The 25,320-nt window shown below is 31.3% G+C and overlaps 2 protein-coding genes across 2 annotated transcripts; one reads left to right on the top strand and one right to left on the bottom strand.

Moving 5' to 3' along the window:
- Positions 1–10,850: 10,850 nt before the first annotated feature.
- LOC140445002 (uncharacterized) lies at positions 10,851–14,762 on the bottom strand. Its single transcript, XM_072536772.1, has 2 exons — positions 14,398–14,762; positions 10,851–13,180 (listed from the first exon to the last, which is right to left on the bottom strand). The coding sequence occupies exons 1-2, from the start codon at positions 14,630–14,632 to the stop codon at positions 12,372–12,374; spliced, it is 1,044 nt and encodes a 347-aa protein (XP_072392873.1). The 5' UTR covers positions 14,633–14,762; the 3' UTR covers positions 10,851–12,371.
- A 2,934-nt stretch (positions 14,763–17,696) lies between these two features.
- On the top strand, positions 17,697–19,263 carry LOC140446189 (methyltransferase-like protein 25B). Its single transcript, XM_072538726.1, has one exon. The coding sequence runs from the start codon at positions 17,919–17,921 to the stop codon at positions 19,260–19,262; it is 1,344 nt and encodes a 447-aa protein (XP_072394827.1). The 5' UTR covers positions 17,697–17,918; the 3' UTR covers position 19,263.
- Positions 19,264–25,320: the final 6,057 nt, after the last annotated feature.

Here is a 25,320-nt window from a genome sequence, read left to right as displayed (position 1 = left end):
TACTTATTTATATATACATTAATAACGAGACTATTGTCCTAAGCTCCAATTAAGATTCGTCTTAACAAATATTTTGATTAAAAATAGAATGATGGTGCATATGCAAAGACTTGCCAGACCAAATTTGTCTAGCTAATAAACTAGTCATGAAAAGACAAAAAAGAGATACTTGCGAGGGAAAACATTTATCGGCAAAGAAATACCTACTCAAAAAATAAGATAATATACAGTCCATCTAATTTACAAACCGTTGCACGTCATCGGCGTCATAGCCCGTGACGTCACATGATACAAACACGAAATATTTAGGCGGTAGGTGTGATCTTTTTTAGATTCACTTTGCCGAGTACACTGGCATTACAGCCACTAGACATATTTTATTATATACGCGTAGAAATAATATTTAAAGATTTCTATTAATGTTAACTTAAAGAAATAGACAACAATATGTTTCATTTAATTTGTATAAATGCATTATAAAGCGTTTTTATGAAGAACATTTGTTCGGAACACACTGTAATCGAACGAAGTTAAAATTTTGGCATAAATTGGTAACACTTATTTGACAGTTGCGGTGTTGACACTTTTTGTACTTTATTATTTTAAATTTTAAAGTGAATACCTCTTGTTTTATATTTTTACCTATTTAATAAAATCTGTTCTTTTTAGAACAAAATTAGTGTGTTTTATTTCAAAAATGTCACGTAAGAATTTAAATAGTCGTTGTAAAGAGTATAATAATAATTATGTGACCTGTTTGATTTAAAATGGATTCAGGATTTTTTTATACTTTGGCAACTATGTCAACTTCGATCTCTGACGTAGATAATGACGTGCAACGGTTTGTAAATTAGATGGACTGTAGTATTTTTCATATAACAATGCGTGCACGTCATTCAAGATTTACGACGTCAGAACCCCACAGCGTTGCCAAAACATCAGAATAGTTATGATAGTAAGTGAGGAATTTTTAAAATGTCAAGTATTTGTCAAACTACTATATTAACAGTAAATACACTTAGTTTTAAGATTACTGCAACACACTAAAATACATAAGAAAACATTTTAATACAAAATTATATATTCTAAATTTTAAACTTAGAGCATTAATAGTAAAAACGTCCCGCCATTATTTCTTGTTCAAAATAATCTATCTTATATGAAAGCTTATCATTATCAGTTTTCTACATACTATTTAGTTGTTTTGGCATAGCACAATCACAATACACAACAATAATTAGTTTTTAAAGGCTATTAATCTAAATTTAATATGTATTTATAAATACAATTTATTAATATATAATATATTATGATCAAATTGTGTAAGAAATCAAAACATAAACAAAATTCTTAATCTAAAAAAGTGGCAACACTTTAAACAATTTTGCCACACGCTGAACTGTCAAAAAAACGGGTGTGGCAGTCTAGTGGGACTGCCGGTAGAAGTTACACTTCTATACACGCATTCGCCGTTACAAAATTATTTGGAAGTAAATCTGCACATCATTACATATGTAATGCTATAGGTAAGACATAGCAGAAACAGAAACAGAATTAATAACAACTTACTAACAATTAAAAAACAACATTTGACCTGTAATAGGAGTATAGTAAATGAAGGATTGAATCAATATTTTGATGAAAATGTATATTTTTATTTTCATATATGTATGAAAGGAGTTGAATGCAAAAATTTTTTTACACATACTCTGCAGTAAAATTCATTGTTTATTTTGTTATTAATATAAAAATACAATACAATACACTGCAACATAATTCAATGTATTAATACAATACAAATTAAAATGCAATATTCATAAGTATTTAAAAATGACAATAATATACATAAAAAAATACACTAGAATACAGTGCAACATAATTCAATATAATAATACAATACAAATTAAAATGCAATATTCATAAGTATTTAAAAATGACAATAATATACATAAGTTTTCTACTTACGCATATGTTTAATTTACGATGTAATAATATTAATACGAAAGTCCTTCCCGACCGGGAATCGAACCCCGATCTCCGCGTGACAGGGATACTGACTACTATACTACCGACGACATGACACAAACTTATTTCAAAATTGACAGTTCTGGCTCATACAGTGATTTATTGAGATTATTATTTTGAAATACAAAAGACTAATATAATTATGAACATTTAATAAATAATACAAAACATATCACATAAATATTAATATTAATAAATATTTTATAATATATACATAATATTATATGTATATATATATATATATATATATATATATATAATATTAAATATATATACAAAAGGAACATTTTTATATTCGAGAGAGGAAGAGAGAGAAAATATATCTTCTGTCTCTCTCTTACTCATTATCTTACATATGTAATGATTTCACAGATTCACTCCCATACAAATTTCCCACCTGGAGCACGCGTATAGAAGTATAACTTCAAAAAAGAATTCATGCAGCAAACAGATGTATGTACAGCCTCCACAATACTATTAAACCTAAAAGTCTAACACGAACATCAAAGATTAGAATATATAAAACGGTGATTAGACCGGTGCTCATGTATGGGTGTGAGACGTGGACCCTGACCAAAGAAACTGAAATAAAACTTAGAATTTTTGAGAGGAAAATCCTCAGAAGAATCTTTGGGCCTTATCACGACATTAATAGCAACCAATACCGAATGAGAACAAATGCTGAGGTCAAGCAGATGTATAGAACGAGCGATATAGTCCAAGAGATTAAATCCCAACTTCTAAGATGGACTGGCCATGTCCATAGACTCCCTAATAACCACCTTGCCAAGTTATTATGGGAGGAAGCCCCCACAGGAAGAAGGCCCTTAGGACGTCCAAGAATGCGATGGGAGACAATATATGGTCAGATCTAAGAACAATGGGGCTAACCACTGATCCAACTATTATGGACGACCGCTCAAAATGGAAGCAAGTTGTGAAGTCAGACAAAACCCACCTAGGGTTGTAGTGCTACGAGAAGAAGAAGAAGTTTGTTACGTTTCCATTGCGTCTACGTCTACAGTCCGTGAAACTATAAATCCAGCTTTTAAATTTTGCTCCAGTATTTTAAAATTTTGCTCTTACTTCACTCTCCCCTTTTTATATTTTAATCTTAGCGTTAAAGAAATTTATTCCCTGTGGCAACAATGTATAAATCGATTATTAACGAAAGTATCCACGAATATGCGCAATGCAACTTGAATATGACGATGACGTGATACGAGTCAGATAACCAAACTTGCGTGCCGGTTTCATGCACACTGGGAAAAGTATTAAAAGTAGAATTCAGACTATTGGTCATCATGAGATTAACCACGTAACTGATTGTGGCACAACGTTTCATAATATTTGATAATAATATGTTTCACTGTTGATATCACTTACCTTTGTCTTGTACAACCAATGTAAATTTGGTTTTATTTTGTGTACTTAAGTCTCATTTGATATGAAATCAATTATTGCGCTTCTAGTATAAGGGACTTTTTAGGATTTTGACAACTTTATAGTGATTCATACGTGATCGTGGTTTCTATATTGGCCCATTTATTTTTTTTGTAATTAAAAATATTAACATTCATAATAGGTACCTACATAAAACTTCGGGCCCAGTGAATTGCATTCATCAATGAAGCTAGTTATTTAAATACCTACCTATCTTCCTTCAGGCTGCTTGCCACAGTAAATTTCTAAATTCGAGACAAAACATCTTCGAATCACACAAGGCAAATATTTTTATCCCATATTTGGCGGGCGTGTTAGGTAAATAATTGTGCGAAAATGCAACGACCACACAAGGAATACTGCAAGTTCCATGATTAATGAAATAAAATCATTTAAATTTATATGTTCCTTAGTTGTTTGGTACAATATTTTACTAAAAATAAATATAGTTAGCAAAAATCTGACGTTATTTTACCAGAAGCTGTACAAATGTTAAATGGAATTAAAATATTTTTAACAGACATGAGATCCGACAATGGGTTTATAAATTTGTTCAATGAAACTAAAAAAACAGCTCAAGAAATGGATGCAGAAATTTCATTTCCTGGAGTTCATACAGTTCGACCAAGAAGAAAAAAAGACTGTTTATGAATATGAACATAAAGATGAGCTAATTCAATCTCCAGAATTACAAGTAAATTTGTATTTTTATATTCTTGATATTGCCGTCTCAACATTAGATGAGAGATTTCAAGATTTGGAAACACATGTTGAATATTTTGGTTTTATTTTAAATAACTTTCTAATTTAATTAACTGACGGAAACAAAAAATTTAGATATAAATGCAATAGATCTTTACAATGAGATTGATATATTGTCTGTTTACATTACCAATAAAAATAATATGTCGGCCAAAGAAGTGTTAGCTTATCTCGTTGCTAACGAGTTAAAAGGAATATTTCCTAATTTATTTGTTGCACTTAAAATATTTTTAACTATGCCAGTCACTGTAGCTCATGGGGAGCGATCATTTTCAAAACTTAAATTAATAAAAAAACTACCTAAGATCTACCATGATTCAATCCAGCCTTACGAATTTAGCTATAAGAAGTATCGAGGAAGATATTTGTTTTAATTTAGATGTGACTGACCTAGTTAGGGAATTTGCACTTAAAAAGGCAAGAAAAGTTGATTTTAGTATTTAGACGTGTATATCTACCTATGTATAAGAAATCCTCAATTTAGAAGAGTGATTTCATAGTTTTAACGCCGAATAACCTCAAATTTAAATGTACACAGCGGCCCTCGAAAACTATCTGTTTTCTCAATTGCAATTTGCGTTTCCTCATAAGAAATTACAGAATATATAAAGTAGTATATTTATTTGTACTTCTCTATAGTAGACTTGACCAGAAGTTGTTGTACAGTGTAGCCAATTCTTGTTCACAAGTAGTAATTATGGTCATACAAAACCTGTATTCTTCCACGCAGCGATTATTACCGTCATAAAAATACCAAAAAACATGATTTTTCAATAGTAAAAATTAAGCACAAAATTGTAATGTAATAAATTTTATTTATATGTTCCGTTTCGTTACATATTTAAATTTATAAAATAAAAATCGATATTTTAAAACATTATTTTACAGACATAGCTGTAAAACTAGTTTTTATTATTTTTTCGCCGAAGACATGCCGATCAAGACATCAACGATGGTTCATTTACATTGGCGTTTCTATGGGTAGTGCATGTGTTACATTTTGTGAGTATATTTTATGTGATAAGTTTGTAAACCTATTGTTGTCAATACTCTTCTATCAATACTGTATTGTAGTATTGATAAAAGGTGTTATTGATAATAAGAGTGTTATAGTTTGTCGTTTTATAGTAAATTTTTAGTTTTTTTATTAATTAGATGGCTTTGGTAAAGACCAATTAGCCAGACGATAAATTTTTAGTTATATTCTGTGATTATTGAAATACAATGGACGAAAAACCGAGTTGTTCCATAAGAAGACAGCCAAATTCTGATGTTGATTCCAAAAATGAAAAGCCGCAAAAGAGACGGAAAATGATAACGTCCGAAGAGAAGGTAATGATACGAAACGTTTATGAAGAAATTGTCGGCAGAAAAATGGCATTAAATGTTAGCCAAGCGGTCGACATTTGTAGCAGTTTAACAAAAGTATCCGTTAGCTGTATTTATCGTGTACCTAAAAATACATCGGAAAATAAAAAGCAAGAAAAAGGTAAAACTAGAGGTAGGAAAATCATTGTTTTGGATGACGAGACAAGGAATATTATACGTCGAAAAATTCATTCATTTTATTTTCGGAGTGAAATTCCAACACTGAAAAAAATTTCTCAAGAGCTGGAAAACGATGACTCCTTACCCAAGATATCTCGTAGAGTCTTAATCAGGACCATGCGCGAAATGAACTTTCGATATGTAAAACGCAACAGAAAAAATATGCTATTAGAAAAAAAAATGAAATTATTCTGTGGAGAAGAAAATATTTAGTAGAAATACGAAAAATTCGCAGCACTGGACGCAAAATATATTATTTGGATGAAACCTGGATTAACGAAGGTCATACAGTTGGACAGTTTGGCAAGATTTAAATGTCAAAAGTAAACGCGAAGCATTTATAGAAGGCTGGTCTACAGGATTAAAAGCTCCATCAGGAAAGGGACGGCGTTTAATCATCGCCCATATAGGAAGTGATACAGGGTTCCTTGATGATGGTTTGCTTCAATTTGAGTCGAAAAAAAAACAGGTGATTATCATGAAGAAATTACTTCCGAAGTATTTGAGCGCTGGTTTAAGAGAATCTTACCAAAATTGGAATCTGGGTCTGTGGTTGTTATGGACAATGCGCCATATCATAGCCGCAGACTAGAACAATTACCGACGACGGCATGGCGGAAAGGGAGAATTCAAGAATGGCTTACAGAAAAGGGGATTGCATACGAAGAATCAATGCTCAAAATTCAGCTACTTGACATTGCACGGTTAAGGAAAAGTGAATATCTTAAATATACTGTGGATGAAACTGCAAAAGATTATGGTGTCAAAGTTCTGCGTCTACTACCTTATCATTGCGAACTTAATCCCATTGAACTTATCTGGGCGCAAGTGAAAGGAGAAGTAGCACGCAATAACAAAACGTTTAAATTAAACGAAGTTAAGGAACTTTTGATTCAAGCAATCCACCATGTAACTCCAGAGAAATGGGCTAAATGTATGGGCCACATAATTAAAGAAGAACATCGTATGTGGGAACTTAACACTCATGTCGAAGTTTTACTAGAGCCAATTATAATTACACCAGGTGAAGATAATGACAGCGATAGCAGCACTGCATCTTCAGATTTAGACAGCGAATAATATTTTCTAATAGTTTAGTAAGAACATCAGCATAAAAAAGCCAAAAACAAAAAAAAAACGAGAAGAACATAGTGTGTATAGTGTTTGTGTTTAAATAAAATAGTACAATGTTTTGTTACATCAAAAATTATTTTTATTTTGTTTTTATAGAATTTTGTTCATTTTATTTAATGGGACAATATGGCTCTTGGCGAATACCCATTTAAAAAAAAGTAACGCGCCACAAGACATACCTCTGGGGTGGTGTGGAAACTGTCTTAAAACTTGTTTTAAAAAAATTTCATTGTGTAACTCTCTAAGGACGGGTCACGTCAAAAGACGTTTTAGCATAACTTCCGCGACAGCCGGGTGGCATCAGTAAGCTTTCTGCAAAATTACTTGTTTTTTATAGCTTTTTGTTTGTGGCATTCTGTATTTTTAGGAGACTGTAGGGAACAAGCCACAAAATATTTATTTATAGGTTTAATTTACTGATGTTTCGATCTCTATATAAAGATATCGTTTTCAAATATACAAGTGATAGTAATATTTATTTTTCTATGGCTTTTTGCTTGCCGTTCTGTATATTTAGAAATAATGTTGGGAATAAGTAACAATATATTTAATTGAAATGTTTAATTTACTGACGTTTCGATCTCTATATAAAGAGATTGTTTTCAAATATACAAATGATAGTAATATTTATTTTTCTGTGGCTTTTTGCTTGTGGCATTCCGTATTTTTAGGGAGAATGTTGGAAATAAGCCACAATACATCTATTTACATGTTTATTTTACTGACGTTTCGATCTCTATTCCAAAGTTATTTTTATGATTTAAATGTTTAAAATTGTTTTTATTAATTTTCCCTAATTTATGATGTTTTCTTATACACGATTTCCAAAACTGCTGATGGAGCGGCAAATTTGGTTCTTGCACTCGGGCGGCAAAACCTGTAGGCTCGGCCCTGTTAATCAGTGACTGTAATAGGTAATAAAATTGTTGCAACTTAAATATTTCTTACTTGGTAACCTATCAGTGAAATAGGGTCTATTGCATTTACTTAAAACTCAACTTGACTTCAGTTATTTTCGATAACTAAAACAGTGACTCACGATTCTAGTATGACTCGAATCAGAGATAATTGTTCAAAACAGTTAAAATTTATAAATTTTGTAATATATGTTTTTGATTTACGCACCAATAGTTAACACGTTCACTGCCACGTTAGTACCGTACGACCAACACTGATGCTGCCTCAGAGGCCCTCAGCAGGCCAGATTGGTCCAACATATAATTTGCCGTACCAGGCCACGTTAGTCCCATGGGGTCAACACTTTTTCTAAAAGCTGATGGGCCGTTGGAGCATATTTACAGTCGAACAGGTATCTCGTGAAATAAAAAGTCACTCGCAGAAAAAAATTTGAAAGTGGGGGTCCAGCAAGGTGCTGGATATATTTATACTGTTGCATTGTTTCTGACAACGAGGATGACAACCTCTTCCTGTAAAAATACATATGTTACGGAATTTCAGGAACTATTAGCTGGACGGAACTCACGACGACGACTCTGCAAACGAAAAATGGAATTAAGATTAGGAACATGGAATACCCGAACCCCGTACCGAACTGGAGACTCAAATCTTTACTAGACATAGTGAACACGTACAAAGTAGATGTTTTAGCACTGCAGGAAATGCGGTGGACGGGAACTGGCACTTTTGACAGAGAACCCATTACATATATTACAGCTGTAATGAAAACCAACACATAGATGAAGTGGGATTTATTGTAAACCGAAGAACAAAAGGCCTTATTATTGACTTTAAAGCTTACAGTTAAAAGAATATGCTATTTGCACTTAAAAGGGAAATTCTTTAATTACAGTTTGATCAACACACATGCCCAACTGATGACAAACCAGAGGAAACAAAAGAACAGTTCTTCGAAGACCTAGAGCAAGCCTACAGGAGATGACCCAGAAATGACATTAAGATTTTATTAGGTGACATGAATGCAAGAACAGGACGAGAGCGAGTTTTCATGTCCACGATAGGAAATCATTGCCTACATAACATCAGTAGCGATAATGGATTACTATTGATAAACTTAGCAGCAGCACTCAATATGATAGTCGATAGCACCTATTTTGAACACAAGAACATACGCAAGGTAACCTGGACCTCTCCTGATGGAAGAACAACGAGTCAGATTGATCACATCTTATTATACAAAAATATATATAATATATACAATATGATATATAAAAAGAATTTAAGGTTTGTGTTCTTGTCTTGTATGTTGTTTCAAAATTACTTAAAAGACATTTCTCCAGTGTGTAATCTCATATGAAGTTTCATATTAAATACATGGGAGAAGAAAACGGCTTAACCTCCTGACCGCAAACGTACTATTGGTAGAACATAAACATAACATTTGAATTCTCGTAGCGCCTTCTAAAAATAATGTACAAATTAAGTTTATAACCCTATGAGGCACTCTATTGGAATATTTTGAAACTACGAAACCGACAGCACGTGCATAATTCCATTTGTTTTGTGACAACGGCACAAAGCAGTCGTAGTGAGCGTGTTTGGAGAAAAAAGGGTAAGTACTATCTTCAAATATTTATTTAATCATAAATAATTTGTAGCACATTTTTTATTCACTGTGTTCTTAAAAGGTTGCAAATTAATGTAAACAGTATAGTTTTTCAAAAAAATAAACAAATAATGAATAATAACAGATAAAATGTTTATATCCTTTATGTAGGCACACGGTAGCAAACACTCTACATTAACATTTTTTTATGTACTTCTTTTTTTATATTCTTTTTATGTATAGGATATTTGTTGGTTACAGTTTTTATTTTCAGCATTATCAGAGGAGGAATTATTAAAGTTGCTCAATAATTCAGATGCATCGGATGATGAATTTTCAAGTGATGACTATGACAATGATCCAGATTTCGAAAATAAAAACGACACATCCAGTTCTGATGAAGCAGGAACAAATTCTGAAGATATATCTAGATCTATTTCGCCTATTGTAGAAGAAAGTGATTCCAGCGATGTTTCTAGATGTCTATCTTTGCCAGCTATTTCGGATACGTCTTTTGTAACTCAACCTCATTCTTCTGGACGAGGAAGACATTCCTTAAGACGAGGACATGAACGAGAGCGAGGCCGTATTGCAAGAAAAAGGAACGTGGGAAAAGGTAGACAAACGACAAGCATGCAATCTAGAGTTAATAAAAATGACGATTTAACTGATAAATGGTGTGGCACATTTACTCCGGAAGTATCATCATTGTTACAGCCTGCATATTTACTAAATCGTGTAGGCTCCTGAGAGTGGGATGCATTTTTATCAATATATTGATGATACTATTCTTTTGGAAATAATGAATTCCACTAATAGAACCGCTATTTTAAATAAAGGAAAAACTTTGGGGTTATCTTTACGCGAAATCAAAGTTTTTATCGGCGTTACGATGGTAATGTCAACTTTGCAGTATCCACAAATAGACATGTATTGGGCAGAAAAATGGAGAATCCCTACTGTTGCAGGAGCAATGAGCCGTCAACGCTTTTATGCAATCAGAACTTCATTAAAAGTAGTTTTTGATTCCGATATAAATGTGGAACAAAGACGCGATAAGATTTGGAAAATAAGGCCTTTATTTGATAGAATATGTGAAGGTTGTCACGCTCAAGAACCCACTGAATCATTAAGTATCAACGAAATGATTATTCCATTCTCCGGTAGATGTCCGATTCGTCAGTATTGTCCCAATAAACCAAATCCTGTAGGGTTAAAAGCTTTTGTTCTGGCCAGTCTACAAGGAATTGTATATGATATAATTATATATCACCGGGATTCAACATTTCCGCAATTATCTAATGACGGTTTTGGATTAGGAGAGTAAGAATGTATGGTATCTAGTAAGATCAAGTGGACTTCATGGAACTGGAACCATTATCAAGAACCAGATCCCTAAAGATTGTTTCATGCAACCAGAAAAACATTTTTTCAAAATCTTTAAAGGGTACTTATGAAATCAAAAACAGAGATGATGGCAAAATGGCCATCACACAGTGGATGGACAACAAACCAGTAATAATGTTATCTACTATTTTTTCCTCGGGGAATATAGATTATTGTAAGCGGTGGTCAAAAAAATCCTATGAACAAGTTTGCCATCCAGAAGTACTTAATGAGTATAATAAAAATATGGGTGGGTGAATTTAGTAGATCGTATGCTTGCCGTTAGTCCGTCGCGTAGACGTACTAAAACATGGACAATGCGGGTTATTTGCCACCTCATAGATTTAGCAGTCGTCAATGCTTGGCTTCAATATAGACAGCGTGAAAGAAGTAAAGGCAGTAAAAATATTTGGAAATTGAGACACTATAAAATAAAATTAAGAGGGAAACTAATTGAACAAAATGATATGGGCAACGATTGCGGTGAAGAAGATATAGTTCATTAATGTCTAAAAATAAACACAGAAGAACGCCTATTCCTCCTTTACCATCAGTTATACGAAGGCATCAAAAAGCAATACACATGCCAGATTATTTAGGGATGCGTGATGGAAAAAGTCTTGCTTATAGATGGAATAGAAAAACGATACGTTGATAAAAATAAACGTTTTATTTTAACATAAATTCCTTTCTACATAATCTCTTAATTTTACTTGTTGACATTGACACTTGTGTCACTGACAGGTAATGCCAACACTTAACATAAAAATGTACAATATAGAATTGTAATACCAACAGATTATGCCCCTAAACAAAACAGATGCAGAAAAGATGCCTGCTCCATGAAAACAACAATATTTTGCAAAAATGTTCAATTTTCTTATGTTTTACAACTGCAAGACATTGTTTTAGTGATTTTCAAGAAAATGTATAAATTTTATATTTTTATTATTTCAAACATTTATAAAATGTACAGTTTTAGGTTATAAGAATGAATCTTGTTTCTGTAGTCTCAAAAATAAAAGACATATTAACTTCTTAAATTTTTTTTCATTTTTTTACCTTTACTAATCGCGTAATATAGGCAACCAGAGTCCTATAAGAAGGACATTATTTTTGATTTAAAAGATCAACAACCTACATCTGCCCTTTATGTAGGACATTAATAAAATCAATATTTTAGGATTAAGATTTTTTTAAACATTTTTTCAGATACTTTTTAAACTTCCTTAAGCAAGTCTGAAAGCTAAAAATATTAAATTTAGAAAAAAACATTACTATAGGCAGGAGGTTAAAACAAATGTCACATTTGATTTTCTTCACTGTGCACTTTCAAATGTATTTTCAAAATATTTTTTAAGAAAACGGCTTAAAACAAATTTCACATTTGTAAGATTTTTTTGACAGTGTGCACTGTCAAATGTTTTTTCAATATACCTGCTTGAGTAAACTATTTTAAACAAATTTCACACTTGTAAGGTTTTTCTCCAGTGGGCACTCTCAATGTTTTTTCAAATTACCTGCTTCATGAAATTGCTTAAAACAAATTTCACACTCTAGTATGTGTTGTCAAATGTCTTTTCAAAACACTTGTAGTACTAAACTGTTTTAAACAAATTTTACATTTGTAAGATTTTTCTCCAGTGTGTATCATCAAATGTCTTTTCAAACTACTTATAGTACTAAACTGTTTTAAACAAACTTTACACTTGTAAGGTTTTTCTCCAGTATGTCTTCTCAAATGAATTTTCAAAACACTTGCAGTAATAAATTTTTTTAAACAAATTTCACACTTGTAAGGTTTTTCTCCAGTGTGCACTCTCAAATGTTGTTTCAATATCTCTGCTTGAGTAAACTGTTTTAAACAAATTTCACACTTGTAAGGTTTTTCTCCAGTGTGCACTCTCAAATGTTTTTTCAAAGTACCGGCTTCACTAAATTGCTTAAAACAAATTTCACACCTGTAAGGTTTTTGACCAGTGTGCACTGTCAAATGTTTTTTCAATATAACTGCATAAGTAAACTGTTTTAAACAAATTTCACACTTGTAAGGTTTTTCTCCAGTGTGCACTCTCAAATGTTTTTTCAAATTACCTGCTTCATTAAATTGCTTAAAACAAATTTCACACTCATAAGGTTTTTCTCCAGTGTGTGTTGTTAAATGTTTTTTCAAATTACCTTTTGTAGTATACTGTTTAAAACATATTTCACACTTGTAAGGTCTTTGTGCAGTCGCAACTTTCATATTTTTATTTAATGTTTTTCCTTCAGAATGTTGACTCGTATAATTTCCTTTGTAAGATGAATCTTCAATTAGTGTCTCCATAATTTTAATTTTGTGCTCGTTTTGGAAATAACCTAAAATACAAAACAAACTATAATATAAATATTTGAGTATGAGGGAAAATGAATTCAATCATCAAATTTAGGCATAATAAAATTTATGATAGCAGAAGTAGTAAATGATATAAATATGTTTTAGAAAACCTGTGTTTCTGGTACCACAATGACCATGAAATTTTTTCCGGAATTAGAAGAATGGCATACTTCCGGACTCATAGACTGTACTGTATAGGACATACATAAACAATGGCCACGAAGTATAAAACAGTCTCTACAAAGAATCATAAAATTTAAAACAGAAAATATATTCAACATTGCGGGACAGTTCTTATAAATTTTAAATAAGTAAATAATATAAAGGTATATACAATATCACAAATTCTTAAACAATATGTACACTGTTAACCAATGTTAAAAAAATAGACATCTTGAAGTGATATTTTAACAATTTTCTGTTTAACAATATCTTCTTGCATTCCTTAAGCCCTAGAAAGCTTCAGATATTTAAGAATAAAAATATTGTAAACCTGTAAGAATCTGTAAAAATGTGAATCAGATCAAGCTCATCCAAAGAGGATTCATAAAAGAAAAATCTGACCTTAAGAAACTGCCTACAATTGTGAAAAGACATGGTTCAAAGAGTTTTGTTTTAATTTTTTATTATTTATCACAGTTTCATTGGTTAATACTAAAATACAAAGAAATCCTTGGAATTTTTCAAAAATAATACATATTGTCCATAAAACTAACTACTATTTATGAGTAAACATTGATAGTAAACCTTGTCTATATTAACATCATGATATGCAAAAAACTGAAATTTAAATATAAAAAAATGTAAGAAATTTTATTGGTGGTATTTCATGGATTAATGAGAAAAGGGGAAAATATTTCAAAAAATAATAATGCTTTAAAATTTTCTCCAAGTCTACTGCATTGTCACATTAATTGAAATTTTCTGTTAAATTTTAGTCAAAGCAAGAATAGAAAAGAATTCTTCACTCCAGATCCTCTACTTGAAAGATTGGAGAGTGATGTCTGTAAAGACATGTTGAAAGTGGGACAATGCTGTAACTGTAACTAAAGTTGTCTATGTTGGGCCACAGTTTTGAGTACTGTAAATTAGATTTTTGTCTTTTTCTGTGGTTTAGAATGTTCACATTTCTTTGTTAACAAAATATCATTTATACTTCTCAAATAATATAGAGGGACTTGAATATATTGTTACTAACCTTTTTCAGTTTTTTGGTTTTCATCAAATGAATTAATTTTATTTTCATGATGTTCTATTTCAGTATTTATGGGACATTTATTTAAGTCTAAACAATCATACGTGCCATGTGTACTTTGCCTATTATATTCCTCCTGAATTTCACATTTAAAGCCATCCAAAAGAGCAGCATCCAATTCATTATACTCTATCTCTATTTTACACGTTTCCTCGCTAATTTCTTGTTTTACTTCCATTTGATTTTATGTATTCTATGTATTCTTTTTTATACTATGCTATAAATAATAATTTTACGCATGTGACAAACGCATAGCATAAGAGATACCCTAACCCCAAGGTTAGTACAGTAGATGTTAAGTAGACTCATGATACCACAGTATAGATAACAACTGTTGTTGTCTATACTGTGATGATACTATGAACCTAGAATAACAGAGACACGAGACACATAGAAGCGACATAGCGGTCCAAAAGCGTGTACCATTTTTGTATACGCATGCCCGATTCTGGTTGTATTACTGTCAAAAACACGTGCTTATTCTTTAATTCTGGTTGTTTTCGATAGTCCGTAGGCGTCTATGGTAAATACTCGACACAACAAGTGCATTTGACCATTTATATAATTTATTTATAGTTAAAAGGTTATAGTTATAGTTTATAGTTAAACATATAAGTTTATAGTTATAGTTTATAGTTAAAAGTTTAATTTATATTTAAAATGTCTGGATATATTTGTGCGATTCGCGGATGTTCATCTGTGACAGGAAAAGGAATAAGTTTATTTAGATTTTCTAAGAATAATAACAGGTAATTACTATTGCTTTGTAATTATTATTAGTTATTACTAATTACATAATAGTATTGGTTTGACTTTCGAACAGTAAGCCGACGCCGACGTGTCTGTCCGAGCTATAAAAAAATAAACTTTGGTCTGCCAAGGGATACCTAGTTCAAAATGAAAACATTAAATTTGGTGTCAGTGCTATTTCTTTTATTGAAAGACGCAAGTCTCCGAAGGCTCAGGTCAAAAAATCAACAGATGGTGGCCAAATGTCGGCGCGCTCGAAGACAACAATACGAATATAGTATTTTTAAGAAATAAAAATATATAGAGGGTTTTATACACGAGAATATTTGATTTAAGAGCGTAGGCGCAAAATTTGGGGCAAATGTTTTTTAAATGTATTCATTTTTTTCGAATCCTGAAAAAACTAATAAGTATTTTTGAAAAATTTAAACGCAGAATGAAAGACCACATTATTACTGAGGACCAAAAGTCCCCGAAAACTTTTATAATGTTTATTTTAATAAGTTACAGGGGTGAAAAAAAAAGAGAAAATTTAGTGTGATTTTTAATTTCAAATATCTCATTCAAAAAAACTTTTTGTTTATTCTAAGAGACTTTCGGCCCTCGGTAATAATGTAATCTTTCATTCTGTGTTTAAATTTTACAAAAATATTTGTTAGTTTTCTCAGGATTCCAAAAAAATGTTAAAAAGCATTGGCCCGAAATTTTGCTTCTACGCTCTTAAACGAAACAAAGAAATTACTAAAATGCTCAAACTAAAAATTGTTGGAAACATAATTAGACCGATAATTGGGAAAATCTTAAAATTCCAACAGAACAAGACTTCAAAATTGCAAAAACATGGTTGCAAATAAACAAACTTACATTAAATTATGAAAAAACTAAATAGGTACTCATCTACTTTTTGCTATATACAAAAGTTGTCTGCCAATTTTTAATTCGTTAAATATAAATAAAAAAGATCAAATATATGGATCGAAATACATAAAATATTTAGGAGTTTTAAATGGGAATTACAAATAAAAAATATTAAAACTTTATTTGTTGTATATCTCAATATTTAGTGACACTTTTGTGACTTCATCAGGAGAAAACTGAAAATTTATTAAGATTAGATATTGACAAAAGTTAAATATTTCATTACTTACAATATACTTAGAATATACTAATACCATAGAATAACAGTGCTAATACTCTTATAATTGTAAGTAATAAAGTATTATTTATAAATACAGAAAAAGTTCTTTGTTTAAAATTTGTTCTGTTAAAAATTTGTAGTGCCAAAGTGTGGATAGAAGCTTGCAGACGAGAAGATTTGTTATTCAAAATGGATTCACTTTATAATAATTATAGGATTTGTGAACTGCATTTTGAAGATTATGTTTTTAATGCAAAAGACGTTTTAGCGTAACTTCCGCGACAGCCGGGTGGCATCAGTAAATTACCTTTTGTAAATAAAAAATAATTACACCATTAAGAATGTCAACAAAAGTCGGCCCTGCAGGTAACTATTTAGTGCAATATTTCATATTTATTGAAAGTCAACATAAATGCTCAATTTGATTTAAGAGCGTAGGCGCAAAATTTCGGGCCAATTCTTTTTAAATGCAATCATTTTTTTTCGAATCCTGAGAAAACTAACAAATATTTTTGAAAAATTTAAATACAGAATGAAAGATTACATTATTACCGAGGGCCGAAAGTCCCTTAGAATAAACAAAAAGTTTTTTTGAATGAGATATTTCAAATTAAAAATCACACTAAATTTTCTCTTTTTTTTCACCCCTGTAACTTATTAAAATAAACATTATAGAAGTTTTCAGGGACTTTCGGCCCTCAGTAATAATGTAGTCTTTCACTCTGCGTTTAAATTTTTCAAAAATACTTATTAGTTTTTTCAGGATTCGGAAAAAATGAATGCATTTAAAAAACATTGGCCCGAAATTTTGCGCTCTTAAGAATTTATATTGTGTGATAGCCCACTGACTATTAATTTTCTGGTTGTTAGCTGTCATTGGCGGCTTGGCCACGTAACTTCAAAGGACTGTCGCTCTGCTATGAATAACAAGATGAAGATAGGATCTTCCCATGGTACAATGAATACACATTGTGTATTCATTGTACCATGGGATCTTCCCGTAGCACAAAATCGGTCGTGTTCGCGCATGCCGTCATTGGAGAGCAAAATTTGAATTCTTGTTAAAGTTAAATGGGATTTTTATGCATTCTGTGATGAAATTATTCGATTAGCAAAATAATAATATTAAAAAAAGGTTTAATAATTACAATAATCGTACACAAAGGGATATCTCCAAACTATTTATTAAAGATTATTTATTGACACATACAAAAAACTGACATTACGAATCTTCTTAATCATAGTATCAAACTTATCTTCTTAATCATAGTATCATGAGTAGACTTAAAATCTACTAACCTTGCCCTAACCCTCTTATCTATGGACTGCATGAGATGAGATGAGAGACTGCACCTTAATAAGTTGATACAGAATAACAAGTGTGCTGGCGAGGGCGAGTGTATCAGTAAGCAAGCCAATAAAAAAAAGACGAAGAACCGAAGAAGAAGATTTGTTGTTACACGAGGATGGATGAAGGCATGGAGGTTATGTTTTTTTAAATTTTGATATGATTTTGATTTAGTTATATCAAAGAAGATAGAAAGCGTCTATATTCTTTGGTTATATCAAATATCAAATGGATATTGAAAAACGTTTATTGACTTGTTATAAAGTATATCAAACATTTGATAACGTTTTAAATTCATATGTATCCGATTACTATGTAGATAATCACTGGAATAAGTTATCCACATCATGGAGCAATTATTTTGAAGAAATTAAAATAAGTGAATTAAGTGATCTCTTAAATTTATCTAAGCCATTAAATGGGATTATACATCCCCTAACTCTGCTTTGTTTGCGTTGTGTAATTGACAATTATACTCTTTCGAGGACAAGAGCAGATTTTTCAGCAGAAATTTCTCCATTTGAAGACAATAAAAATTTTATGAATTTTTTCTGGAAAAACGTGAAGTTGAAGAAAAGACATGAAATTGATGTTATGGCAAAATTATGTTATAGACTAGCTAAAGAAACGAACTGTTTTCATATTGTGGATATTGGTTCAGGTGTGGGACATTTAAGTCGAATGCTTTCATATGGTTATGGCATTAAGATGTGTACTGTTGAAGCTGTAGACGCTTTCACAAAGCTAGCGGAAATAATGGATAGTAATTTTGAAAATGCTTTAACTAAAAGAAAAATTAGTCACAGGAATACTTTCAAAACTGTGCATGTAAATAAAAGAATTACAAATGATTTAAAGGCTCAAGACTTTTTGACAGTAGTGCAAAATGCCTTCAATAATAAAAATGTTAAATTTGGAATTGTAGGACTTCATCCATGCGGGGATCTTGGTGCTACACTTCTTAGGCTGTATACAGAATGCTCTAATTTAGTTTTTATCAATATTGCTAGTTGTTGTTATATGAAAATTACTTTAAACCCCACAAATAAAGCTTGTTTTCCATTAAGTAACTTTTGTAAAACACAAAACATTGTTCTATCATATTTGGTATGTGAGATAGCTTGCCATGCTATAGAAAATTACTCGGAAAAATTAAGGAATGATGCTGAATATAAAAAACTTAAAATCCATGCATATAGAGCTGCCTTAGAAGAAATTTTAACATCAGTGGATCCCAGATTAAAACATTCTATCGTAGGCAGTGTTAAGTGTAGTAATAATTTAACTTTTGTTGACTATGTAAAAAAAATCTGTGATAATAATAATTTACCTAATCTTCCAGATGAAAAGGTGATATTTTATGAAGATTTTATAAACACAACATGGAGAAAAGTTGTTTCATTTTATTCTATTAGATTGTTATTAGCTCCGTTTGTTGAAAATATTATTTTATTAGATAGGTGGCTTTATGTACTAGAAAATGGCAGTGAATGTAAGATATTACCTTTATTTGATTGTAATATTTCTCCAAGGAATCTAGTTCTATCAGCCAATAAAAGAAAATATGTATAAATATTTTATTTATTTGTTCTAAATACTGTTTTAAATTTTCCTCTTATTGAACATTTGGTTATCCAAGGTTAGACACAGACTTTATATACTGTGATTACTGAATGTATCATTTGCTCACTTATAATTATACAATATCTAGGGTTCAGAATGTCCAGTTCTTTTAACTAACTGATGTAACATGTTAATAGAAACAGCAATAACTAAAAAATATAGTTGCATATTATATTTCCCAATTTATCCTTCAGCCAGATGCTTCATTATGAATTATTAAGAAGAAAATTGTAATCCTATCCATCTACCGAACAGAAGACCCATAAGTTTTAATAAACAAATTAGACCAAATACTTTGTGATTAACAAGGACTCCATCATTTTTCTGGCTGGTTATTTTTAACTTAGATATGCTGCTTGAGGGTGCGAGGTGACCAGACACATTAAAAATGTTTTTGAGTTCCTTTGATATAAAACTTTCCATCAAAGACCATACACGCATACAAGGTAACAAAAAATCCTGTATAGATAATATTTTTACAAATCTTGACATATTTGATTCTCTTGTATTCAATCCTCATACATCTGATCATACTGCTCAAAAGGTAAAATTTGAATTAAATGAATTTGAGTCAAATATAATAAAAAAACGAATATTTAGCAAGGAAAATAAATGTTTTTTTAAATTTCATGTTAGGTAATGTAGACTGGGTATCTGTTTTTGAGACATTAGAAGTAGATAATCAGTGGAATGCTTTTATAAGTATAGTTCAGAAAATTTTTATACAATGTTTTCCACTCAAACAGATACAGCAAATAAAAAAAAATCACAAAAGTACTTTAAAAATGATGATATAAAACATTGTAAATCTACGCTTGATGTTTTGTTTACACTGTCTACCAATAATGTTGATTATAAAGATATTTACAGGACAGAAAAACGCAAATACAATTCTTTACTCACTCAATCTCGAAACAATTATAAAGAACGAATTGAAAATAGCGAAAATAAAACTAAAATGGCTTGGCAATTGGTAAAAGAGATTAAGGGTAATTCCAAAAATCAAGGTAATTTCTGTTTGGAGGGTCACCCTCAGGTGCTTTCTAACGAAATAAATCAATTTATGGCAAATGCAGCGCCAGAAGCTGTAAAGAAAATAAAGCATGTAAAAAATTTTGAAATTAATATCTCACAAAATAATCATTGCATGTTTTTAACTGCCGTTTCAAAAAAAGAAATAAGTCACATAATAAATAACTTAAAAAACAAGCACAACTCTGGTTATGATGAAATATCAACCAACTTAATTAAATATGTTTCATCAGAGATTTCTCTTCCTCTTTCCTTTATTGTTAATGCTTCTTTCAGGCAAGGTAAATTTCCTCAAAGTTTAAAACTGGCAATTGTCAAGCCACTACATAAAAAGGTGATGTTACTAAGATGGAGAACTATAGACTAATAAGCCTTCTTCCATCATTCTCAAAAATATTCGAAAAAGCAATATATTTCAGACTACAAAACTTTTTTACTACAAACAACTTATTTAGTAGTTCTCAGCATGGTTTTCCCGCACGGAGATCTCTTAAAACAGATACCTATGATTTTATATAAAAATTTTTAGAAAAACTGGAGGCAAAGATGAAAACACTAAGTGTCTTTTTGGACATATCTAAGGCTTTCGATAGCCTAGATCATGTTCTTTTATTAAAAAAATTAGATCTTTATGGAATACAGGGACCGGCATTAAAATGGATAAAATCATTTCTCACAGATAGGTTGCAAAAGGTATGCCTGGAGAAAAGGGGATGTAAGGTTTACTCTGAACCGATCAATTTAAAATTAGGTATACCACAGGGGAGTGTCCTGGGGCCTTTTCTCTTTTTGGTCTACATAAACGACCTTCCAAATGAGGTGGTTAGTAGTTCCTCAAACCTTGTAAATTTCGCTGATGATTCAAATGTGCTTTTCTGGGAAAAAACTTTAGAAACACTCCTCACAGTGTCAGAGCAAATTCTAAGCAAGGCTGAACAGTGGTTCAGTGGAAATCGGTTGTTGCTTAATACTGATAAGACAGTTTTTGTCTACTTTAGAACCAGCCAGTCACGAGAACAGTTTCCACATACAATTAATTTTCTATCACAAAACACGGAACCTGCTAGATCAGTTAAATTTCTTGGTATTCATATTGACCAGAATCTGAATTGGGGGGAACAAATACAAAATACAACAGAAAAACTGAATAGAGCCTACTACTCATTAAGAGTGTTAAAGAGTTATGTAGACCAGGGGATTTTACTATCAGTAGATATATTATGCAAACTTTTATTCTGTTATGCGATATGGAGTAATCTTCTGGGGTGCTGTAGTAGATAGCTCAACTGTCTTTATAGTCCAAAAAAGGCAGTCCGGGTGATCTTAGGACTAAAGGCGGGAGAATCCTGTACTTAGAGGCCCATTCAAATCACTCAATATACTCACTTTCTCAGCCATCTATATTGAATGTATTATGTTCCTTTTTAAAAATTTTTCTTTTTTTTATCACCTGTTACCATCTGACATTCAAGAGGAAACACACTATAGAGCTTTTAAAAGAAAGGTTTTTCTACACCTAGTTGACATTGAGCCCTATACTGTGGCGGAGTGCCTGGCCTATCCTTGTCCTTGATCAGCATATTTAATTTGTAATGTTAATATATTTTAAATGTGTGATGTCAATATATATTTTTTAATCTGTAATTAATAATGTGACGATATTTGCTCAATTATGTTTAAAAATTTATGCAAATAAAAATTTACTCTACTCTACTCTATTCTACTCCACTCATGGAGTACCTATTAATGTGTAATCATGAAATAGCACTTCTTATCTAATGTTTCTATATCAGTATAGCTAAAACGTTATTTAACTGTAGAATATCCTTATCCTTATATAATGATTCCTCTAAATCTTCTTTTTAATGACCAATCCGCTTTTTGACAGGGAAACATTAAGAAATGTTATTCCGATACCATATTCATGTTGATTGAGATTCAGATGCCATATTGTCGGCATCATATGAAAATTGCGTAAGTACCAAAATGTAAATTTTATAGGAGGTGAAAAAAAAACCAGTTTTTATCTTTAGTGTAATTATAATACTTTAGTTTTTTTTGGAATCATGGAATCACACAAAAATTCGTTAAATATTTGGACTTATACAAATTTCATTTAAAAAGAAAACTATTATTTTATTAAAAAATTTTTATTAGTCGCTAAAAAAAGAACAAAACGCTACACATTATAAATCTATATTAACTAAAAATAAAAATTACGCACAAAAATAAAGCTTAATCATGTTTAAGACTGTCATAGAAAGGATGGTAATCTGGTTCCATGGTACTTTTTAGGGATTGAAGATGTTCAAATTTTTCCCGTTTAATTTTTAATCTACCTTGGTAAAGTTTGGCAGTTTTTCTAAAATTTGTCTTGGGTTTTTTCTCGCATTTTTTAGCAAATTAACATAGTCGGCTGGTACATTTATTACCCTTTCCCATTTGTCTATGCCCTTTCTCTAAGTATTTTTGAATAATACAAACATTATTTTCCATTGACAAATTTAAAAGGGCATTCGATAAAGTGGAATTGCGATTCTGTGCACCACAACCGTCACTGTTAAGGATAATAAATTTGTTATTTGGATCCATGTTTGGTAAGACTTTGGTAGATAAAAAAGTGCAAATAATCGAGGCAAAACAGTTCGCCTTTAACCCTCTTTCTCCCTCGTGCCATAAAAAACAGTAATCACCCTATGTATGAAGATCAAAAATAGTAACATTGTGAAGAATCAATGTAGTTTTATAATAGAGCGCAGACACGTTTGATTGTGGGCACAATAAAACAGACTGAAGATCCATAGTAAAGACTTGATTTAGTGACTCCTTGTCTTTTTCTTTTTCATTACGCACCTCATCTTTTTTAATTCTGTGTTCTTGATAAACTAACTCTGAAACGTTTTGTGTTCGATATCCTACACAGATATCACATTCGTCTTTTTTGGGACTGAATAAAGACAAATTTTACTCCTCAAAAATATATTTAAATAGGGTCAATCCAGCCGGTTCTGTTTTTTTATCTGTTAACCAAACATTTTTGTAAAAGTCATACAATTCAGCTTTAGTTTCCAGCGTGGCTCTAGATATAGTTTAGTAGAAGACTTCCGACAATAATAAGACTCTAGCTTTGGCAAGCTGGTAAAAAAATCTCTCTGTTTCTTTTTTCTCATCATTTTTTAACTGCTTCTTATTGTCGAAATCATTACTTTTTGTAGTTTCTACTCGATCACTTTTTTTGGTTTCTGGTGAATTGAGGCTTCCATTTAACCAATGAGTAATAGTTCTCATAGACACACCAAGCGTGTTGCAAAACATGGTTTTGCACACCCTTACTCTTTCCTTTTTCTTGTCTAGAAAGAAAGAAAAAGAGCATTTTCTTCGACTCTCCCCTTCAGATTTTCGGTTTCTGGCTCTTTTGATACTTAAGGCAATCGCCCTTCCACTGACAAATACTTTTTTCTTCCCATGTAAAGCTCCAGAATTTTTGAAACATCTATTGTCTTTCTTCTTCGCTTAAAATATAACATTTGAAAGTGATTTTTTTCGACGTTCTTTCTTCACACGAACACCTAATTTTTAATTTCCTTTCATGTTTCTGCACTACAAATTTATTATCCTTTCTTCCCTTATATTCCCTTTCTTGTCTTTTCTTCTTGTCGGTATTGTACTCCCAGTCTTGACTGTCGCTTAATCTGTTTTTCTTCCTTTTGCGCTTTTTAATATCATTATCTGCAGCAACATTTTTTTCCGCTTCTGAGCTACGACCTTTTTCTAACGAGTCACCGTTTAACCCGGAATTTTCCTGTTTGGCGGCATTTACATCGATATTGTTTTCAAAACCAGTTGAGTATCTTATTTCATTTGCATTGTTGCTTTTAGAAACACCGTTAAAGTTTGTACTGTTAGTTATTTCTAGTTTCTCTGTATCGCCATTCAAAACATTATCCCGTCTTAGATTGTTGTTGTAGTTAGCTTCTTCAATAGTTACATCGGCGTTGTTTAGAGAATCTAGGTCTACAAAGCCATCTAAAATATCAGTGTTATCTAGTTCTATGATTTCCTGGACAAAATCTTCATTTCCGGTTATGTTGGGATCAATATTTTCTTGTAAATCTTCTTTAGATACATTAAGAGCTTTTTGGGCTTGGATACACTATTATTTTAAACCGTTTATTGCATCGGATAAATAATCTGAATTTAAAGAAAAATTGCTAACGTCGCTTAAAACAACAACTTTTGGCTCGGATTTTTCAAGGGGTTTATTGACATCAGCAATATCCGTTAGCTTGTTTTTATGTTGGCTCGAGGAAGCACCGTCTTTATCTTCACTTGTAAGTGTCACTTTGCTTAGTATTTTAAAACATCTTGAACTCTCATTTATTCTGAAAAAAATATATATTTAAGTGTGATTTATATGTATTTCACGAATATATTATACGAATTTCACGCGTGAATTAAATGCACGGGTTTCAAATAAACCCCCCCTCCCCTAGGTACCGGGTACGTGGAAATCAGCCCAAAACATAGGACCTTTGGTTTTGTACATAACTTGTCGTATGATTGAAATTGAATGATCTGAAGGTAAAATATAAAAAGGAATAAAAATGCGTCAGTAAACTAGAAATTGGTTCTGTTGTCCCTTTATTTTATTTCTAAAATCACAACACGTGCACGAAACCAACAAATCAAATATTAATATGAAAATGGCGTAACTCCATCTGAAATGAAAACTGAAAATGCCCATGCCTAATTTTATGAGAATTTAACAAAAAAACACACCCGTATGGACTTATTTTTTCTAAACTTACTTAGCTGAACTATTTGACAGCTGATTAAAATTACTGTTTCAATAAAAAAATCTTGATTTTAAACGTATAAATGCAATAATTCTGGATGCACGTTATTAAACCACGTTCGAATGTAGTTCTAACTGCTAAACAAGATGGCATTAAAATACGGATTTTCTTAAAAAGTG

The sequence above is a fragment of the Diabrotica undecimpunctata genome, chromosome 7 (assembly GCF_040954645.1).
Source record: "Diabrotica undecimpunctata isolate CICGRU chromosome 7, icDiaUnde3, whole genome shotgun sequence".
In the NCBI taxonomy this organism is placed as follows: Eukaryota; Metazoa; Arthropoda; class Insecta; order Coleoptera; family Chrysomelidae; genus Diabrotica; species Diabrotica undecimpunctata.
This window is presented reverse-complemented; position numbering and strand designations above follow the sequence as displayed.

Excerpts from the sequence above, each read along its gene's own strand:
- LOC140445002 (XM_072536772.1), bottom strand. The coding sequence starts at position 14,632 with ATGGAAGTAAAACAAGAAATTAGCGAGGAAACGTGTAAAATAGAGATA. Across the intron at positions 13,181-14,397 it reads AAACCAAAAAACTGAAAAAG|GTTATTTCCAAAACGAGCAC; the intron begins GTTAGTAACAAT and ends TTTGTATTTTAG.
- LOC140446189 (XM_072538726.1), top strand. The coding sequence starts at position 17,919 with ATGGATATTGAAAAACGTTTATTGACTTGTTATAAAGTATATCAAACA.